Source organism: Tachypleus tridentatus, chromosome 3 (assembly GCF_004210375.1).
Source record: "Tachypleus tridentatus isolate NWPU-2018 chromosome 3, ASM421037v1, whole genome shotgun sequence".
Lineage (NCBI taxonomy): Eukaryota > Metazoa > Arthropoda > Merostomata > Xiphosura > Limulidae > Tachypleus > Tachypleus tridentatus.
In genome coordinates this window covers 96,248,865-96,272,504 of record NC_134827.1, presented here as the reverse complement: position 1 = coordinate 96,272,504, position 23,640 = coordinate 96,248,865, and the positions used below count along the sequence as shown (strand labels likewise).

General features: G+C 30.9%; 1 protein-coding gene across 1 annotated transcript in view; it reads right to left on the bottom strand.

Moving 5' to 3' along the window:
• The window catches only part of LOC143247524 (uncharacterized), a 78,134-nt gene that overhangs the window by 50,752 nt on the left and 3,742 nt on the right, over nucleotides 1-23,640 (bottom strand). Inside the window, 9 exon segments of the mRNA XM_076495783.1 lie at nucleotides 200-365; nucleotides 738-797; nucleotides 1,068-1,223; nucleotides 2,620-2,711; nucleotides 4,944-5,236; nucleotides 10,831-11,050; nucleotides 11,749-11,815; nucleotides 13,327-13,510; nucleotides 15,640-15,814. Coding sequence (XP_076351898.1) covers nucleotides 200-365; nucleotides 738-797; nucleotides 1,068-1,223; nucleotides 2,620-2,711; nucleotides 4,944-5,236; nucleotides 10,831-11,050; nucleotides 11,749-11,815; nucleotides 13,327-13,510; nucleotides 15,640-15,754 — 1,353 coding nt within the window. The 5' untranslated portion in view covers nucleotides 15,755-15,814.

Here is a 23,640-nt window from a genome sequence, read left to right as displayed (position 1 = left end):
ACAGTCAAGAAATTAAAAAACAAACAAACACATCTTAATTGCTTATTTTAGAACAAGCAATTCTTGACCCATAAAATTCAATTTTTTTTTGTGACACATTTTAACCACTTGCTATATTACAATGCATAAGTATCATTGAAATAAACCTCAAGTTATTGGATGTTATTGAAAATAATTTTTCTTGAAAATAAATACTTACTCTTTCATAATTTTCTCTTCTGTCCTCCCAATCTATATCTCTATCTTTTGACTGATCTCTAGTCTTACTGTCTCTACGCTTGTCAACCTCACGATCCGATATATTTTCTTGGTCATAGCTTTTTCCAGCTCTCTCTCGGGAAAGTGAGCTAGTGTCTTTCTTATCACTTAAAAAAAAAAAAAAAAAATGAAATAATAAATCACCATTTGTCTTTAATGTTGTAAGTAACATTTAACATTTTATTAATGTTACTAGCAAGTTATTTAATTCAAGATATGCACGTCCATCAGTTGTGTGGGTGATGAGTTTTGTCAACAAGTAAATATTGTTTCAGCACTCCAAATACACATCACTTGGCAAACAGAAAAATAAATTATCAAAAACTAGCTCATTGCACTTAAAAACTACTATATTTTCTTTACTGAAGAGTTTTTGGTTCTGCGTTTTAAAATAAAGTTGTAATACAATTGCATTTTGTAATAAAGAAAAACAAGATAAATTGAATCCTTTTACAGTTGTTTCTAAACAGAATACCAACCGTGAATGCTTTTGTGATGGCTGTGCTGAATCTTCATCATCACTAAAAACCAGCTTAGCACTGCAAAGAGATAAATATTATAAGAGACATTCTTTAACTATTCAACACCAATAAATACCATTTAGTAAAGTGGGAAAACTGTGTTGAGTTTTCTTTTTTGTAAACATCCATATTTATACAACTCAAACAATTTCAATATTTTACCTTATAAATATGCAGCCATTTAAAAACACTCATGTTTTGCAAAATGGTAAATCTTCATGGTAGTAAGCAAAACTGATGTGCTAAATTATATATACAAATATATCTTTAAGTATTTCAAGAACTCACTTATAATCAATTTCTCCTTGTGCTGCTGCCCAGCCATCTTGGGAATCATTTTGCAAAATTTCATCAAATCCTTTAAGGTCCTTCTCAGTAATGATTGCTGCTGGTCTTTGATAAGCATCTTCTTCAGGTAAGTGACGAGTAGGAGGTCGTACCCTACTAAATTTGGTCAAACCAAATCAATAGACAAAAACAAATAATGTTTGATACTTTATAAAAATCCTTACAGAATGGCCTATCATTTATTAGTGTCTATATTTAAATACCTAGTGTCTAGGTATTTATGGTACCTAGGGTTAATTTTGTTTTAGTGAGTCACAAAAAAAAGTTATCTATACAGAGTAGTTAAATATTTGAGGCTTATATTACAAAAATTAACAAATCAACAACCTTTTTGCATATTTTACCCAATAATTCAGAACCACTATTGAAGACATTCTTACCGACACAAAAGTCAATTCTGACAGAAGCTTGAAATAGTTTTAATGCACAATTTACAATACACAACCACACCCTTATGCAAATTAATTGAAACAAGACTGAAAATTACGACTTTTTCAATTTTGAGTTTTATTTCAGAAAATCCAAAAATTACTCACAAATTAATACATGATATAACCGCCTTTACTCTTCAGAAGATCATTAATCCGCTTTGGCATTAAGTCCACGAGTTGACTACAATCTTTACTCATTTTTGTATCACGGTACCACATCTCACTTATGGCCTCATTTAGATTATCTTTCATAGTACAGTCTTTTCCCCGAAGTCTTTCTTTACAAATCACCCAAAGATTTTGAACAGGATTTAAGTCTGGAGAGTTTCCAGGCCAGTCCAGCATCTTTATTCGCGTTGTAGTCATAAATTTCTTCACAAGTTTCGATGTGTGGCACTGAGCCAGATCTTGCTGAAAAATGTCAGATCCATCTGGAAATCTCTTTCAATTTTGGAACGACTCTTCTCTACAAAACTTCGATGTACTGTGGTCCTCGCATCATACCTTCTACGATACGTAAGCCTCCGACGCCATAGTAGCTGAAAAAGCCCCAACACATCTTCTTCAAGGGATGTTTTACGAACTGATGGATGTAAGATTCTCGAAGTTTCTCACCTGGAGATCTGCGAACATGCAAACTTCTTTGACCCTGTACGAAGAAATGAGTATCGTCACTGAATAACACCTTCCTCCATTGTTCTTGTGTCCAGTTCTTGTATTTCAGACCCCACTGATACCATTTTTTCTTCGTTGAGTTGATAAGAAGTTTTTTGACTGGTCTCCTTGCCCCTCTAACACAATTTCAAATGAGGTAATATTCCTCAAAATTTCGTCATATATCCCAAAAACAGATCGACCGTACTGCATAACACAGCTAATGACACCATCTGTGTGAAAAAATGACTATTAAAGGAAATCAGCAGGTCCAGCAAGCCTACACTGGCCACCAAGCTGAAAATATTGTAAAATGACCATTTGTTTAAATTAATTTGCCCAAGGGTGTATATGCCAACAATTACAATGGACTAGAGAAAAAAAAAATCAAAGTATTAGGTGCATACCTGTTTTCTGGATAAGGATATGGCTGCCTAGTCATTAGTGGCATGCCAGAATAGTTTGGAGTATAGCCAGCAGGAAAATTTCTGTTATACATCTAGGAAAGATAAAACATTGTACCATCTTAACGCATTTTTTGAAAATGTTATCAAACCATTAAACAATCTGTTTAGAAATCTTACTAGAAACAGGTGTCTGTGCTTATTGTAAAAGGTTTTATTCTGTACGATTTCTCCCTAATTCAGGCATCAACGTAACACTTATGCTGAAGGAAAGAATGAGAAAAACCAACTTTACCCTGACTAATTGATCGAAGCCTGTAATGTATCATTGCCTATGATATACCTTTAAAGTTCTAAATTGCAAATAAATTGTAATCAAATTACAAATATTAACAAACTAGAATGTAAAACAAGAGCCTCATATGTTCTTATATAACAGAGATTTAGCTTATGTACTGATCAAAATCGGTGGCCCCATTCACCAATTTCCATTTCTGGAAACTGTCACGTACACTTCAATACACGACATGCAAATAAGAAATTGACAGCTTAGAATGTCCTCCTTGTGGTTTTCTCAGCCATTTTGATATGTGAAAAGGCTACCACTTTCTTTCAAAGATTTCAAGAATGAAGGTTGCATCTTTTGTCTGCTTGAAGTTGCATATTTTTGTAAACCTGAATACAGCTCAGTTACTAAGCTTGATAAATTAGTGGAATTTGTGTTAGCAATACAGAAATTTATGATTTTGTGGTCACTCAACTGTGCATACAAAATCTGTTACAATAACATTTTAAAGGTTGATTTATCCACCCATGTCCACCAACAACAGAGCTCAGAAGTCATAGTTAGAAGAGAATTATTTGCTTTATATATTGTTCTATATTTTAAGAACAAGTTTAATAATTTATTTCTAAAGATTAATAATCTTCATTCAGATGTAGTATGTAATAACTGAAATATGACTATTACAAAATACTAGACCACTGGCACACAGCCAAGACAGGATCTCTTTGTAAAGACTAAAGGTCAGTTTTATATCACTGGATGTAGTAACATGACTACATGTGCACTATGTCAATACAACTTATGTAATGTTAGCTTGGTACATTAGAAAATAAAAAAATAAATACATTAAAACTTAGACTAAACATCTGTATTTGCATGTTATTACATGTACTCATTTTAACATGGAAAAAAAAGCATAACATATATGTTTACAACACTAGTCAAACTGACAGAAGCCACACAGTAAGTGTACTGGAAATAGACAAAATGTAAGGTCTTACTGAAAAGAAACATTTAAAATGTTTTAGAGCTTGTATTGATAATTTGAGATTTTTTTTATGATGAAGAAATTTTTCTATCATAATACATAATCACTGCACACAAGTAGTAACAAAACTAGAAACTTAACATTTTCAAAAAAAATTCCTTATTAAAAATATTTTAATAAAATGTGATCTTTTGTATACAAAATACTTGCATCAAAAGTTAACTACTAACATGCATATGTGTAAAAAAAAAAACTATGTCAGACTGAGCCTTTTGCAAAAGGTTTAAGAAATTTTTTGATGCAAATCTCTACAAAAATACAAACTTTCATTTACTAACCACACCCCACAGTAAACTTGTATATCCATTATATAAAATAATTACACAAGATAACATCTTTCACTGATCCTGAGCATGCTTCATTATTTACGTATGTGCTTTAAAACTGTCCATATTATTAATTATAATTAACATTTCCATATACTTAATATACTTTAACATTACTAAAATATGTTCAGATTTATGTAAGTTTTCTTTGTTCAATTATGCCCTCAGACTACTTGAACTCAAAAGCTTAAACTCTTTCTACTTTAGATAAACATGGGTTATTTACAGCCTGGTACATAACACACTGTAGACTACATTTACAAATTAAACTAATACACCACTTAAAATACCTAATAGAGCTCTCCCAACTACTAACTGGATAACTTAGTAAAGATCTATCCCAATTCCATAACATTAACAAGAAAGCTGAATGCTTTAAACAACTTATGAAAAATTAAAAAGCACACAAAATGAAATTATTCACAGGCTGCTATATGATACAATTTATACAAAGGTTTAGAAAAAACAATGTTAGTAAAAAAGTCAATATTTTCCTTTCTGAAAAATGAACATTGAGATTAGTTTTATCAAACCAAACCTTACTTTTCAAAAGTATTAAATTTGTTTGCAACCACCTACACACACACACACACACACACACATTCACTGGAAAAAAGTTAAAAATAATACATACATATATAAATATATATATCAACATACTACTTACATAAGGAGGCATTCCCCTGAACTGAGGTGGAGGTTGATGGAGAGCACCCATATTAGGGCCAGGAACGCCACTCCCAACACCAATACTTCCACCACTGTTGTTTGGTGGCAAAGCTTGTGAAGATGGTAGAAATGCACGTGGTTCTCGCTGAATTTGAGGGGGAGGCGGCGTTAGCGTTTGTCCTTCTGGACTGGTCTGTTGACCGTTCACGCCACTGCCACTGCTCTGTGGCTGGTTTCCTGGTGAACCTACCTGTTGTGGTTTTTGAGTTCCTCTTCCCCAACTGCCCTCCGCTGGAAAAATACATTTAATTAAGAGGCAAAGAAAATATGTACAGTTAAATAGAAGTTTTACTCCCAAAGAAAATTCTAAGAAACTGTTAAAACTAAAGTTCTCTTCTATATTAATTACTTTGGCTTTGTGATACTTTGTTTCATTTTCATACCTTTGCTCAAAAACCATGAAGTGTTAAGTTTTGGTAAGTATATTCTGTGGAAACAATTTAAAAAAAACAGTTCACAAGAAAACTGAACCTTGTACCTAATTAAGTTTATCAACAAGTCAAACTGAAAATTAATAATGCATTTTATTTATACATACAACTTAAGCTTGTGTAGAAAGCAGTAAATAAGATTACCTAAAAATAAAATCAAAATGTCTAATTTATAAAATAAATATTAAAATATTACAGACCTACTTTTAATTTAGTAGTATGAAATTTACTGAAATTTTTAAATCATGCACTCGAGGACTGCCTGACATGCAGGAAAAAATAGCTTTCAATAAACTTTTGTTTAAATTATTCTCTTCAGTTACTACTATAAACACCATTAAGGCATACACAGCTTGCAACTTTTGGGGTCTTATAGTTTAAATCAATTATTTACACTGCCATAAAGAATACTAGCCATTATGCAAACATGGTAGTCCAACGTGGAAAACAAAAAGATCAAGTCAGTTACATTCTTGTGCTCTTAACGACCACAAGGCATGCTCTGAAGACATGACAGCATAATGTTGCTCTTAGTCTACTTAAATTTTAACTTTAAAAATGTTCAATATTATGTGAAAATTTGTCATCATGTAAATAAATATGCTATACCAATAATAAATAATTTCCTCAAGTAAAATAACTTACCCCATCACAAACTTTATCAATTTACAAACAGCTGTAAGAAACTAAATTCTCAATTATCAACAGGAGGATAAATAATGAAAATCTGAAGTTTCAAATTATGAAAATTGTACAGGTATTATAGTTAAATGGTAAATCTTAGCAATACAACATGTAACACTACAGAAGCTAAGTTATCAATGTAAGGTCAAAGGCATTCAGCAACAAATGTGTGCCATCAGAAAAGTGGGTGATGTGTTTGGTAAACACAGTTGTTCATTTAGTTATATGGCAAGAGATCATCACGTGGCACACCATTGCTTACAGATGCAAAATAAAGAAGGAACACACTAGAAAACTTATCTACACCTCAAGATATACGAAAATAGCTCCAATTTAATGTGTCATTGCATGCACAAGGTAAAAACAGGTTATAGATTTGGCCATCCAGTACATACAACAAATTATTAGCTGTAAATCCAACTATCCACAAGCTTCTTGGCCACAGAACAATACTTCATTGTTTTTTTTTTGTCTATTTTATAAAAATACAAGATGTGTCAGGAAATTTCTTAAACATGTTCAGTTCAGGTCAAAGTTGTCATGACCTCCAAGTTACAATAAAAATTTAAATTTATTACCAATACAAGTTTATAAATTTGTCATCTTTATGTACTCTAAGTTTTCAAAAGGAAAATATTCAAAATTCTCAATTTCATTTGATGCATCTCCAAATTTAGAAACCTTAAGTTCTATTCCCTAATATAGTCTTCAGAATAACAAACCAATTAGAAATGAAGACATACCGATAGGCCCAATACAAAATTGGAACATTCTACCTTCACAATTTGTAGATATACAACTGTCACGTCAGTGAAGCTCCCTCCCACGTTACCATACCAAATAAAGTTATGTTAAGAATAAAAATATTTACTTCAGTTTTATTTCATTTACACGATCTCTAAAACCTTCTAAATGAATATAAAGTTTGTTCTTTCAGCAAGACTTGCTTTTTTATCCTAGCACTAACTACTAAAATAGTAGTGAAAAAAATTTGGCTTTTAAAGATTAAAACAAATAAAATTTGACATTTTTGAAATGAAGAAAGGTATTTTTTAATCATAAGCCCTTTTGCCATGAGTAGGTTTTAAAGGACTTCATGAAATGTGTAGACTTACTAAAATTTATTGAATTATGAGTGTATATTAATAAGTTTAGTATTGAATTGTTAATCATTCAAATTTCAGCATTATACCTTAGTTATTTCTTATTTTAAAATCAAAGATTTGAATTCCAAATATCCATTTTTGTATATTGCATGGTATATGCTGAATGCACTTTTGGTTTGACTTCGATGTTTGCAATGTTCAAATAAGTTTTTTTACGAAATACAAGCTCAACCAATATTGACAAACTAGAATGATATAGAACCCTCTCAAATACTTAGTAAGTCAATGAACATTATCCCATCCATATCTTCCACTTTGGGAAATACTTCCTTCCAAACACCAACTTCACTCTTTTTTTGGCCAATAAATAGTTCAGTTTACCACTTTCAACTCATTGTGGCATTTCCAAAAGTAAAATGTACCATTCAAACTATTTACAAAATCTCCTAACTGGAAAGTAATGTCATCACCATCAACCTTCCCAAACAATGAGCTAACACCTGGCATGATATTAATGGGAAGCCACATGAAACGTCATTCAAAAAAAACTCTGCAGGAAAAGCCAACATAGATTCCCTACAAGCACACACTGTGTATTAGCCGTGTATAAAATTCTGTTATCAACCATATACTAACACATAGTCAGTAAAGAAATGTGCCTTGTGATGTGCAAAACATTTCTTTTGTTCATTATAAATTTATGCAAAAAAATGAGAAACATGCAAAGTCTTATCTGATATTCTATTCAAATAATGTTGTGTTGAAAGAAAAAGTACAAGGTTGTGATACAAGTACAAATCAGAATACTTTTGATGTGAATAAGGTGGTTTGAATGGTGGTATCTTTTATTTCTCAGCAATCTATTTTACATGATCAGGAAATTTTACAAATTCTACCAATTCCAATTGTGTAATTTTACAATAATCAGATCAATTCATATTGCTAAAATCATTGTTAAAACATAACTTAAGAGTATTTCAAACCTAAAGAAAAATCAAACCAGCAATTCACAGCAAATATAAATCATGACAATGAAGTGAAGATTGAGAATTTTGAATTTCCTTAACACTCCTACGAAAATTGGGGCCTAATAGGTCCCAGAGCAACTTGAAAGGTTAATATTAAGCTAATAATTTTGTATTTAAATGAAATTACCATTAACTGATCCTATCCTTTTATATTTTAAGGAGCAATAATATTTTGACTTTTCAGACATTTGCAAAATAATATTTAAAAAATTTTTTTAAAACATCCACTAAGGGTATTTTGGGGCCTATTAGGCCCCAGATCAAAAAACATAAAAATGACAATTTATTTCCTGAATAATTATAGAACAGGCCTGGGCAACTGAAAAAAAGCAAATTATAGTAAAAATATATTAATTTTACAACCTCTTTTCAAAAGATGGATATTTAGGATAATAACTCTACTCCAACAATAATTTTAGATGGTCCTGATTATTGCCTAGTTTGTCCATGCCTGTTCTAGAACATTCTAGAAGAATCCACAAATCCTATATATATATATAGGAGCTGAAATCTTCAAACCGTGTCAAAAATGATCTCTTGATGAAGCTGTACATTTACTGACAAAACCATCCGATGATGAAAGTGAACATGATAACGTCGAAGACTACTCTGAAAGTTGTGATGATGATCCTTCTGAAGCCGAAAATGATGAACAAATCGCACCGTACCCTTCTGAAAGTGAAGAAAGTAATCAAGAAGATCTTACTACGATGCCAGCGAATGAACTTTTGTCCAAAGATAAGAATTTTAGTTATTCAACAACACCTTCAAGGATCAACAGGAGAACTGCAGCTCTCAATATATTAAACGGGAACCCAGGCATTACAAGGCAAGCTGCTCCAAGAGTCTCTACACCATTCGAAACATTCAAAATTTTCATTTCTGATAATATGATGGAACAGATGATTCACTCAACTAACACTGTCATGAAAGAACCAATTTTTGAAGAAGACCTCTGGAAATGGATCGCAGCTAATCTTTTCCTTGGAATAAGCAAATCCAAAAATGCATCGATAGACGAAATGTTTTCAACCGAATTCGGTTTGCCATTTTGCAAAACTGATTACACAAGACAAATTAAAAAAAATGTGCTCAAAAATCAGATTTGACATCCACTCTCAAAGAAATAGAGAAATCAAAGATGCCGCCATCTCTGAAGTCTGGAATTTTTTCATTGAAAATTGCAAAAACAGTTACAACCCAAGCGAATATCTGACAGTGGATGAACAACTATGTAACTTCAAAGGAAGAGTTGGTTTCAGAACATACATTCCGACAAAGCCAGGCAAATACGGAATAAAGATTTGGTGCCTAACAGATGCAAAGACAAGTTACCTTCTCAACGCTCAAATTTATACTGGAAAGGTTGGAAACACGACAGAAACAAATCAAGGAGAAAGAATAGTCAGAGAATTGAGTCAGCCATTTCTTGGAAAAGGAAGGACAATAACGACAGATAATTTCTTCACAACAATAACACTTGCCAAGTACCCACGAACAAAAAGAACAGGACTTGTTGGAACCATACGGAAATCAAGAACCTTCCTGCCTCCTAAAATAAATGCAAAATCTAGAGAGTTATCACCAAAGTTTTTCTACCATGACGACATCACTCTTCTCAGGCACTCAGACAAACCAGGAAAATATGTGCTACTACTGAGTTCTCAGCATCAGTCTGGTGAAGTAGAAGAGAATGGAAAGCCCGAAATCGTCAATCTTTACAATGCAACGAAGGCAGGTGTCGACACTCTTGATCAACTGGTGAGATATTATACAACTCGATCAAAGCTGGTCAGTCTGCATATTCTATAACATTCTAGATCTTGCTGCGTACAATGCTTTCATTCTATACTCGACAAAACATCCAGAATTTCTTCGTCAACATAAATCAAGAGCCAGAAGAGAATTTATATAGCAATTGGTGCTTGAAATCAAAGATATTTACTGCAAAGATAATGACAAAACAACCTCATGTGAACCGCCTGCAAAGAGGGCAAAAGAGGACAATGCCATTTGTGCGGCAGATCAAAAGATAGACAGTCGAAAACTGTTTGCTCAAATTGTAAAAAAAATGTTTGTCAGAGCCATTCTAAAGTTGTTTGTAATGAATGTTGCTAACTCACTGTTTCTATTGGAAAAATATATGGGGCCTGATAGGCCCCAAAATCACTTTAGTGGATGTAAATATTTTTTTCGTTGGAGTGTTAAGTAACAAAATTAAAATTTATTATAAAGGTTTTGAATTATAAAAAACTTTGATACCAAGCTTTGATACTCTGATAAAATTATTTAATTACACATTCAATAAAACTTGAGTCATGCACACCAGCTCTTTCGCATACTTAACGTTAAAAAATCACATACACCTGACTTTTAATATTTACCAAAAAACATGCCACCTTTTATGATACATATAGTAAATCAAGCAAGAAGTATAGAAAAACATTATATACAGCTTCAAAGGGATTTAGCTGGTCCAAAAGTCTAAACTCATTGACAAAGTCACATACTGAACACAGTGATCATCTTAGCTGGTTTTAATAAAAACAACACCATAACCTCCAAGTTAAACTTACTTTGAGGTCTGAGACTTGGGCCTGGCCCATACTGGGTATCTACGCTGGATTGCTGGCTCCCTTCGGTTCGTACATCTCCACCAGCTAGCTTGGGGAATTCCTGAGGAAAAAATGGCGACTGCTGGCCCAAGAAGGTCTTTTCTTGACCACCAGCCTCTTGGTTTTGTGTTACGCTGTGCCACATTTTGTTTGCTCCTGTTGTTGAACTTGGTACTGTAGGCTTCAATTAATAAGACATGCATTAACTATCAGATTAATACTAGAATATTTTTAAACACTCAAACAATATGAAAAAAGAAATACCTACAGTATCCACCAAATCATGATACGTAGAGCAAAAGTATATGGCCTTACCCGTATTCATAATTTTAAGAATTAGTAATAATGGTAAATAGCCTTAATAACTTGGCACAAGCAAATGATGTGACAAAATTGGTTACTTGAATAAATGGAATAATCAGAAACTGATTTTATCAGCTGATTACCATGAAGTTACTTAAAATATTAATTTATGACATTAAGTAGTGTAATTACTGCTCATAAAAATCAATTACATCACCAAGCTATGCCAAACAAACATTACTATTCTGACAGAACTAATATTTTACTCTTATCTCCAGGACAAATTCTCTTGAAGTAACATGATTAGCACATGTATGGCACATGTTTAATATTTTTTGTTCACACTTAAGATTGTGAACAATGTGTGTAAATACATTAAAATAACAATTTCCTATTTTTATGCAGTTAAAACCTGAACCATCAAACCAAATTAAAAATAGAGCATGATACTGGACCTTTAAAACCAAAGCTCTGAATGAATACGACAAACTGAATTCCTGTTTGAGTATGGCAAGATGCTTTATAAAACACTATTATTGGAAACAGTATAGTAATTAACAAATACCCTAAATTTACCTTTTGAGAAGTAGGTCCCTGCGATGGCAAAGGTGACTGTGAGTGTTGTGATGGTTGCTGTGTCGCACTAAAGAACATTTTAAATACATAAATTTATATACTTAGAAAAAGTCAAAAACAATTTTTAACAAAAAATAAAGGTTTTAAGACTTGACTTTTTCATAAGATTTACAATGACTTAAAACAGTTACAGAAATTAAAATGCTGCAAATACACTGCTTTCTAGAACTGTAAATATTGCAATTTCAAAAGAATTGTTTTTCACACGTTCTCTTGAAAACAATTAGATCAACACAATGAAATGAACAACTGACAAAAGTACATAGTGGTTCCAAACATCTTGGGGTAATTGAACACAAACCAAATGTTTTAGTACGTTATACAACAATGAATACCAATAAAGCAAAATTTCTGATAATCAAAATGCACAATTTTAATCCTAAAATTAGCAATGCAGTCAATAACTACTGCCTTTTTAAGCATCTTTTTCACTCTTTACTGCTTGTAGGAATACTGGTACACAAATAATCCCACTAACAACTGCAGAGTTCCATATGTATTTTAAACTGAGTTTGTTAAATGTCAAAACAAGCAAAATTACTCAAAATTATGCAGTATGTGGACTTCACCTGTAACAATTTTAGGGTTAACTCTATAATGCTAATGTAAATGATAAGCCTAAGATTCGAGACAACAGTAATAATATTACTTATAAACTGAGAATGTTCTGAATAAGTAAATTAATCAAAGTATTAATGTTAGAAGACTTTACAAAATTATAATACAAGAACAACTACACACTCCACTGATACACTAGTTTTGTATTAGCAGTAGTGAGAACCAGATATAGTAATAACAGCTCCATAAAAAAGTGATGTGCAACACCTTCACTAACTTCACTCAAATTTCATCATAATTTTGGGGAATAAATATAAAAATTCCTGTTAAACTTGGTGTTTGGCAGTTGAAACAAATCTATGATTTTACTAAATTTCTAATTTTTTGTACTTCTTGCAATAGAAAAGTGGCATATATGACCATCACTGATCAAACAACAAATAACACAATTACGACTAAACAAATTCTAACATTTGAAACAAGAAAAACATACATTTAAAAATTACAAATGATTATTAGTGTTCTCACTTCACTTGTTTATTGTACTTGCAAAGCTTCATAGCAATTAAGAACTTAAACAGATAAATATATGCAAGTTCTTAAATAGAAAAAAAGTTATTCAAAAATTGAAAATAAGTAGTGAATGGTCTCAAGTTGTTTTCTACACATGTACTAGAAGGTAATTTTAACTGTTTTTCAATGATAGCACAATTTGCCTGCAAATTTGATTTTGTTATTTTTAATAGTAAAACTACAAGCTGCTCCAGTTAATAAATAATCATAATTAACATTTTCTTATATATATTTATTAATTCTTAAGTTTTATCTTAGAAAGCACAAGTCAAGAACTCAGATGTTTTTACAAAGTAAATTTCAACCTTTTTATGCCATCATTTAATAAAACTTCATGCATATGTGAACATACAGGAAATGTAACTAATAACAAATAGAAACTATTACCCATTTTCTTCTTTCCCTTTTTCTTTCCCAGAAGCACCCCATCCTTGACCACCAGTAGGAACAAGACTAATATTAGGATTATTTCCACTATTTTCACTTTTTAGACTTGGTAGGTTAGCTGGAGGTGGCATACGACGCCCAGAGGCAATTTTTCCCAACGACTGTAAGCCATGTTTGGGTGCAGCTACAAGAAAATGTGCAATATTTTAAAACAGCATCAAAAGCTTATCTATTCAAAGAACTTTCATGAAGACAGTAGATTAAATTCTAAAGGGCCACCCATCTAAACATGTATTGCACTATTCAAATCTTAAGAAAAACCTTAACTAAAAGCGGTTATAAACTTACAAAAATTAAAGTAACATTAACAGAAATTTAATAATATGCAAGACAAACTGATCAAATATTATTTAATAACAAATTATGTTACAAAATTGTCATTCTATATAGTTAATCTTCCCTAATAAAATTATAAAAATATTATAGCAAGTACTTAAATGATCAAGATTGCAAAAATTTAATTTTTAAATGAAGACTTTTTCACAAAATTGGTTCGAAATGTTGAAAATCATAACCCCTCACATACTTTAATTATCTTTGCAAATACAAATGTTATAAACACTCAGTATTTAATTCAGACAAAACGTAATTTGTTTTTAAAGTTACAATTTACTGAAGATAACAAAAATTACAGCTCACAATTATAAAATGTTAATCTTTATAAACAAAGGCATATTTACCAGGTAACCTAAGTAATAAATGAAATATTGCCTAGAAACTTATTTCCATACACTGAAGAAATTATTCAAAACTAGCAATCAAAACAAACTATGTAGCAACTGAAGAGCAGATGTAGAAAAGGTTTTACAACATGAGGTTATAAGATATACATACTAAGAGGGTAAATTATTAAACAAGTGTTTCACAATTACAGAAGTTTTTGAACACTTATCTTAAATGTGTTGAATGACCCTCTGCAACAGTTCAGTGAGGTTACATAAAAAAAAACTACATTTCCAAATGCAAATTCTGCATTGAAAAGTAAATATACACAAGATGGTATGTTCAATATGGTACCACCACAGTATAAGCCACATAGATTCCATCATGCCATCAATATTCAACTTATATTATTTATGAGCTGTCTCAAGCTTCATTCATCAACATCCATTAAAGAACTCTTAATCACTGACTTCTGGAATGAACCCCTGTTGACCATCCTTGTACTAAAACACTGTTGGCTGACTATGTGGCAGGTGCTAATAAAATTTGACTTTGAAATGTAGTTTATAACTGAACTGTAACATGCATTATAAAAGCAAATATTTCAATAAATTTTCAATCTGTGCATTAACACTATTCCAATCTGTCCATTTTAGAATTTTCCTAATGTCCCAATTATTGGCATTTTTAAGATATGCTTTTATAACAAAAACAAATATTTCACAAGAAAAATTGTGTCAGAGTTCATGTCGTTTTGTCTCTTGCATGTCAAAAATTGTTGCATTGATAATAATCAGAAATATTTGCATACTCAGATACTTGGCCAAACTACCTAATCCAGGTAGGATTCTGGTACATGTTCAAACACGTGCAAGTGCATTTTTAGTTAAAATATTAAACTTTATGTATTAAAATTAGTTATAAACCACATTTTAATGCCAAGTTTATCAGTATACATAGTTAAATAAAATTTTGAATAGAACAAACAATTTTCACATGCATACTTAGAGTATGCATAGGAAGTATTACTAAAATTCCCTTAGATTCTCCTTTTGAACCATGGGGTAGCAGCTTTCAATTTTAAAGCCTAAAAAGGCAGCATTATGGGTCATATGCTAAAAATATTGTTTCTATAAACGATGTACCACTTTAAAGAATTACTGTAAATTTCTGAAAACAGATACATCAAGAGTACATGGCAAATGAGTTAGACTTTGTAATTTATAACTATGTAAATAAACAGTGATGGCTAAAAACATCAGATCAAGCCTCAGCAATATTAATACTACAATGCATAATTTAAATAAAATTAGGGATGTTAAAAGAGGTGAAGAAAACTGAAAATGGACAAGTTGAAGTGAATAAATGACGTACAACAAACCAGAAGAGTTTTAATTTTAAAATTGTTAGGCTAACATAATAGAAGAAACTTTGACCTACTGTTACTGACAGTGAAATGGAAATATAAAAGACACCAATTTGTTTCATTTTTAATTTCAATTACTTTAATTTGAAGTTTTTTTCAGTGATTTTTGAAATAGGTATCAAACAACTGAAAATAACTATTTTCTAAATAAATACATTACTTACCAGACGTTTTGGGGTTTTCAAGACTCTTTCCTTTATACAAATTATTTATATCTAAAGCCACATACTTCGACTTTCCTTTCTCCCCCTTGGTAGATAGCCCCGGAACTGTAGACATGCTGATGAGGAGAAGTCATTGAGTATTTTGCTGCACTGTACCCAGGGAACGCCTTGCTCCCTAAAAAAGCAAATATTCAGGTGCCTAGTAATTATTTGATAGTTAACCAAAGAAAAAACAATGAAATTTTTAACTCACGTTTTTCACAAAACTGATTTGAGTCTCATAATCAAAATACAAAGTCTAGTTCTGTATGAGTTACAGAATTTACAGATCAAAATGGCTACCACTCTCTTTCAAACCAAGATTTCAAGAAAAAAGGTTGTATCTTCTGTCTGTTCAAAGTTGCATTTTTTTTAAAACCTAAACACAGTTCAGTTACTAAGTTTGATAAATTACAGAGGAATTTATGGTGGCAGTATAAAAATTTATGGTTTTGTGGTCATTCAATTGTACATATAAAACCTAAAACAACTGTTTCATATCCTCCACACAAAACATTTCAAAAGGTTGATTTATCCACCCATGTCCACAACAACCAAGTTCAAAAGTTGCAGCTAGAAGAGAATTATTTGCTTTATTATTCTGTATTTTAGGAAAAATAAGATTTATTAAACTTAGGAGTAATAACCTAACATGGATAGGGTAACACAAGTGCAAGTTATGTAATGTTAGACAGGCATAACTGGAAGGTCAATATAATAAAGAAAATTTGAGACTTAAACTACTTAAATATTTATGTTACAATTAGTCTTCCAAGCACACAAAAAAAAAAATTTTTTTTATTTATGGTTACAAGGTTGGTCACATTGACATGTCCCATATAGGGTAACAAAAGTAACAGACAAAATAGTCTTACTGAAAATAAACATTTAATTTAGAATGTTTTAAATAATAAAAAAATCACTTCCAACTCTGACTAATAACGAAACAATATTTTCGTATCTCCATGAAAACAATTCATTGAAAAATCTTATTCTTTGTGTACAAAAAAACTAATCTCAACTAAAAGCCCACCAAATTTTGTGAAGATAAACTGAATCTAAACAGTGCAAATGGGTAGACAAGCTATTGTACATTACACAGCCCATTACACAAAGGTTAATTAATAACATTAATAAAATACTCTCGGCAAGATGAAAAAAGCTTAAGAAATGGACCAACTGTGAGCTTTATAACTTTGGTTAAGAACAGCACACAGACACACCAATGCATAGCTTTCCACACTTAAACTATACTGACAATATTTTGATTACTTTGACAGCTGGAAAGACTGAAAATGATAATAACCAGAAACCACGATTTCTGTTTATTTGAAATGACATGACACTAATAAATTAAGCTTAACCTTGGAATCAAAATTAAAATGAAGAAAACCATTACTGCATAGTCTGAATAATGAAAAATTAACAGAATACTTTTGACTAGATTTACGACATTGATTTATATGTAATTTTGATTATGTGATAACTAAAATAATCAAAGTAATTTCGCTTAGCTTGTTTTAAATAAAGCAATTTAATTACATTTTGTTGATGGATTGTAAAATCAATGGGAAAACAGTAACAATCAAACAGTAGACAACTGTATTACTTAACTGATTCCTATATGTAATCAATTATATTGATTTATACATAAATCAGCAAAGTAAATCAATTATTACACCCATCATCCCTCCACTGCTGATCATAGATAATTAAAATGTCCAGCACTCATAGGCATAAATACACTGCTGAGAAAATACTCAAGCATCATGTAAAGATTAGCTTTTTGGTTTTGTATTGTATAAATGTCACCCATATGTAAAAAAAAACCTGGTAACTATCTCAATTGAAATACCCCCAAATCCACCTCAATATTCTACAGATGAATAACTCAATCACAAACCTTTGATCAGGCAACACTATAAAAGCTAATGATATGTTCTACAATTAATATACAATGCACAGAACATAGAGCAAGTTCTGAATTCTTCTAAATGCACTGTTCACTAGAAACCTAAAGAAATAATTCAAGTCTTCATAAAACTGACTGATAGCCAAAACACTGCAATTTGTTTTGCCTTGCAAGTTGAGTCCAAACAGCATTTGCCTTCTACATTTATCTTTGAAGAGGCTATGCCTATAATGAACAATATTCAAATTGTGAATTATGAATGACATGACTTGTTTTGGGAGAGTTGAGAAAATGGCTGAGCTTTCAAAACTTGAAAAGACCTCCATTCTTGAATCAAACACCTACACATTTTCAATACCCTCAAAAAAAGCAAATTATTTCCTTTCCCACTAACCACGAAAAGATTCTTGCCTCTCTTCCTAGAAATAGGTCAAAGTACATTTGTTTTAAGACTATTCAAAATGGAATTAAAATTACTTTATCATTATGTACAAATAAACTTAGCATCTAAACATGTAATAAATCAAAATGCTAATTTCAATTTTAAATTCTACAAGGAAATTAAAAAATTCCAAACCTCTCCTGTTCTTCAATTTACCATTCTAAGTACAGATTTAATGTAAATTTCTCATTATAGATATTACTAAGGTAAATCATAGCTTTAAGAGCCTTCAACCTTATTTCTTTAGGCAAATTTAAAAAATCAGATCCACTTGCCATGCCCACCCATCACATTCTTTCACAAGTTGCAAATAGTTAACATTAAGACTTATTAGAAACAAAGCCAAGGTTTTAATACATTAAACAACAACTATTTTTTGTAAAGAATATTATCTATTTAATCATCAGTTTTTCTGCCATATCTATATAAACAAGCTTATAACTTGCTAGTTAAAATGCCAGATGCATTATGATAGTTACAGGCCATTGTATGCTTTGTGTATTTTTGCATTTTCTTAGGTGAATTACATAAAAGTTAAGTACTTGCACCATCTGCATGTAAAAAAAAAAGGCTTAGAGTATCAAGTCAATAGCAAGAAAAGAACAGGCAACATTTCCTGTTTTTCATGCATATTCATTTAGAAGTACCTAAAATGTACAAATTTTAAACTTTTTAGGTTAGGTAATGAAATATAATTCACAATCACCACATAGTGGTCACTGTGCAGTCCATCATTCAATGCAGAATGAGTGCTTAACAAGTTGTGCAAGTGATTATTAGACAAGTCACAGGACAATAAAATTACATGTAAACAGGTGTATATGGTTACAAACTAAGCTATTTGAGACAAACAATTGTAGTTTGATGTTACAATTTCTAGTTATTCTTGAAAGAATAAAAGATTTAGATTTTATTAAATGGTAGCTACAATGTTAGTCAAATTAATAATGTATATAGGGTTCAGATAGAGAAGAAAAAAAATAATGTTTTACTAGAAAAAGATTTACAATAACTTACAATGTAAATGAAATTATTTTTCTTGTATGAAAAGTATTTCTACTCTTAATGTGAAAGTCAATTTGCATTTGGATTAGTAAGTGCCAACTCCAAATATTCAATTTTGTTTTTACAAAAAATACAACTAAATCATGATTTTGTACACAAGATTTAACTTTTGCTGATAATTGCCAAATAACATGAAAATACACAAAGCATATTAAAAGTTAGTGCAAAAATTCTGATGGTTACTTTGAGGTTAAAAGGTTAGCCCCATTAACAAAACCAACAGCAAAAGGGTCAATATTTTGATAAAAATTGACTCGTAATTATATCAAATTTCTACAAGCATCCTGAATCCTACATACATGAAAGTTTTTCACTAAAAAGTATGCTATCAGAATATTACCTCTTGCAGAAAATATGACCAATGTTTATAAAATCTAACTAACAGAACTCAATATAGAAACAAAAAAATACTTCAAAATGAACAAAATGAAAATCTGAAGAGTATTCTAAAGCAATCAACACACCAAAGGGGAGAATAAAAAGTACAACACTAATACAAACACAAATATTGTAAAAAAACAAAAATTTACTGAAAAGTATGTTGTAAACAAAAAAGTTATTCTGAAATAGGAAGTCCTATCAAATACCTTACAGTTTAAAACCTAATATTAATTGCAATTATGAAAGTCTGTTGAGCAATCTTAAATGTTTGCAACTGTTTCATATAAATATCAAATTACTTTAATATCTTGAATTAATTTTCATCATGGTTAGTAGCACATGTTCACTCAAATGAAATTTCCATTTAGACTAGCTATACAAGCTAATATAAAGCTGTTATCTAATTAACAAATGAGGTATTTGTGTTTTATATTTAAGTACTTTGGTAGGGAAAATTAAAAAGTAGTTGTATTCAAATACAATGGCACAGTATTCATATTTGCTTAATGATTTACTGGAGAAGTAATATTGTAATTGTTAACTGCCGTACCCTTCCAATTTCTAGAATTCATTATTACAGCCACGAGTTAGATCAGGTCAGTACTCACCCACTGCCTTAAGTTACAGTTACCAAATTAAACAAGTCACTTGAGATCTGAGGTGGCTACTAAATTGCTTCTAATGGTACATGAACACTTCTGATAGATTGATTACATCAAGGCAAAGTGTAAATCATCAGAGCAAACTTCAATTGGTGAAAAAACACTTCTAAACTACTCCAAATCTAAAGGTAAGTCTTTTTATTATGAACAATATTGTACAAGTTGCACAAAAAAAGTAAACTACATTTCTCACACATTTAGCCATTTATTATTTTCATTTATTTAGTATACATCATGAACTATGTGATATGAAACTTATAAAAATATAAAAAACTAAATTTTTTTGAACTATTAATCATTGTTATTTGCTATGCTTTCTGTTATTCTTATTAGAAGCTATATTCTATGTTATATAACATTTTTGTACTTCTAATGCAATTATGATGCACAACTACAGAAGTCTACATCTGGTATTTCCACAAAGTTGAAGCAGCCTACAACACAAGTCTACACACCCTCATCAAAAGTGCATAATAAACTCAATTTTACTGTTGCTACACTAATCATTTATCTCAGTGGAGTCAAAATAAATTAAAACCTAACAGAAGCCATAGATTCTCAGTATATTCTTCCCAGTAACAAGCACATTTTCACAACTTTGATTGAGAGGTTTGATGTAGTCCGACAAAGTGTCACTTCACCTCTCTGCTGCAACTTATACCTAAAAATCACTGTCAGTGTGGGTACCTTGAGAAGACAAATGCACTGCTTTTTGGGTTTCTTGGAATCAATTTATACTTGACTGGAAAATGTACACATTAGTGCTGACGTGCATTTCAAGAGCCACCACATCTGATAACATTGCAACTTAATATAAATGAAATATCTCATCAATAATCAGGTGTTACACATGACAAATATTGCATTCAACATAATTGAGGCTTTCTGTTTGCCTGGTATTTAACTGCAAACTCTGCCTTGGGTATGAGATGGTGATAGCTCATCTACAGGTAGCAACTCGGAAAATGAACAAGTTATTCTAAATCAGCAGATAATTTATCCAAATTTAATCCAGAACATGGCCTCTGCTGAAAGTAATACCCAAAGCATCAGCCATTGTGACCTACATTAAAAAAATCAACGCAAACCGATTTACTTGATGAATCAGTCAGAGTCCAGTCACTGACACCAACATAATAGAACTCTGAAAGTGAGATCATTAATTATTTGTAAAGATAGCTGGTATAGTATTAAAATTTAAAATAAAGTACAGAACAGCCATCTTTGGAATACATTTTTATACTTCAAGTAGGTTTCTCTTCATCATTAATTCTGTACTGAAGATTCCCCAGGAGAAATTGGATAATCTGCAAACTTGAACATTAAAACTGATTTTTATGATCAAACTGTGCTTGCAGATTTAGTGACAATACTAAAAGTTTTTGAAGAAACAATTTCACCCAGGGTCTGAAAATTATTACATCTAGTTGTGTAGCACCACATGTTTATAAATGAATGACTAAAACAGACAGAATGCAGCAACATGCAATCCCAATCTTGTCTGCACTGGAGAAAAATATGTTCATGTCCAGGTGACTCAGTAAGGACAACAACAAATATTTTGCTTGGTTGTGGTATTGGATCCCAGATTTAAAATAATATTTCCCTAGATCTATAAATCCAACTGAATCCTCTTGCATCAAAACAGTAAGAATGGGTTTGTATATTCATTCCTACCTTGTTCCTGTATATAATGGAATCATCATCCCTACATTATCCTTATTTTTAACTTTTTTAATTACTTGTGCTCCTTACTACAGATAACATTACTGGTACAACACCCAGTAGTAGCTTACCCTGCAATGTACTTACACAACATGTTGACAGTTTAGTTGCTCTGCTCACCAGTGTCATAAACCCAGAAGATGGCATACCAGTGGGCACACACAAACTAATATTTAGTAAAATACTAAAATTTTAATTATAATCTGCAATACGATACCAAACTTAAACATACATTCATTAAATAGTAGTTCCATAAGAATACAACAACATGCTCTCTGACCCTTATCTGTCTTGACTGGATTAAAAAGTACAAAACTCTTTCAGAACTTACACCAGAATAAATTACCCAATCAGGTCAAGGCTTAAATAAGATTAAAGATAAATATATTACAAACAAGTTTAAGACTCACATTGAATTTTAAATCTGATATAATGAGAATTATCAAAAAATTCTATTTTTAGAACACCATTACTTATTTTTTAATTCCAGGTTACGAGTTATACGATACTTTTAGATAAGGTAAAGTGATACTCTTTACAAGGAAGGAGCTAGCAGCTGGTCGAGATAAAATTTTATAGTATAAGGGCTTTTAAGGATAATTTATACAAGATTTATTAATCACCTTATTAGACACATGATGTAATAAGATAAAAATACAATTAAATCAAAGCTGTTAAAATTCCTGATGTAAGAAACAATTCACAATTTCCCAGATTTCATTAGAAGGTAATTAGCAAAATGTTTGGGAAACTGCTTCATAATGTTGTAAGGATGTTTTAAGTAATTTAATAGTAAACAGTGTTAATACAAGGATTGAGCTCTATTTCTGAATCAGAATTGTTCTGCTAATATTACAATTTTTCTCATGCAGTGAAAATGCATAAAATTTACTAATTACAACTTAGTTTATGCTTAAAATCTCTACTTTATCATTCTTTTAGGTTGTGAATTTCCTTACACTTCACTGCAAGACAATTTGAAAAGAGCATTTAAATTTGTCTTGGCTTTTTTTTTTTTTTTTTTTTTTTTGCTGTTGATCACAGTATTTTATATCTTGCTAGTTAAAGTGATGACAATATATACTAGTACTGGCTATGAATCATACAAAACCTAGAAAAACCAAAATATTTTTGGTGACCATTAACCTTTGTCAGGCTTTATATCATAACTTTTGTTAACAATATTTACAGTTGAAATCATTTTAACAGTTACTTTATCTGTGCATGTTGTTTGAATACGTCCAATTCACAATATTTAATAAATAACAATTTGAGTCAATATTTTGGCACTGCTTATCACATTTGCTAAAGCCAAAGTATTTAAGCTTACCTAAACAATGTGTTATAGATCTTAAACCAATATACCTTTAAAAAAAACAAATCAGTACTCCACATTAATATACATTTTCCATTTTTATTTTTAACCATCTACAGCCAATTTCAAAGTTTGGAGCCAATAACTGTTCAGAACATAGACATTTTAAATCGTGACAATAATAGGCTAAAGTAAAAAAAAAAAAACCACAATAAAAACAAGACAAAGATTAGATATTTAAGGGATTCATTTAACAAACATTTTGGAATGATTAGAAAATCTAAAAGGAGTAGAGTTTTCATGCAAGGCTCCTCATGACTGTATATAACATCAACTGTAAAATATTTAAAGAGTTTGAATTATTGTTACTTAAGTTAATATTAAGTTCAGTAATACTTAAGTATGCACTTAACATCTGATTATGGTTCCAACAGGTATTACCTGTAAACAAATCCTTTAC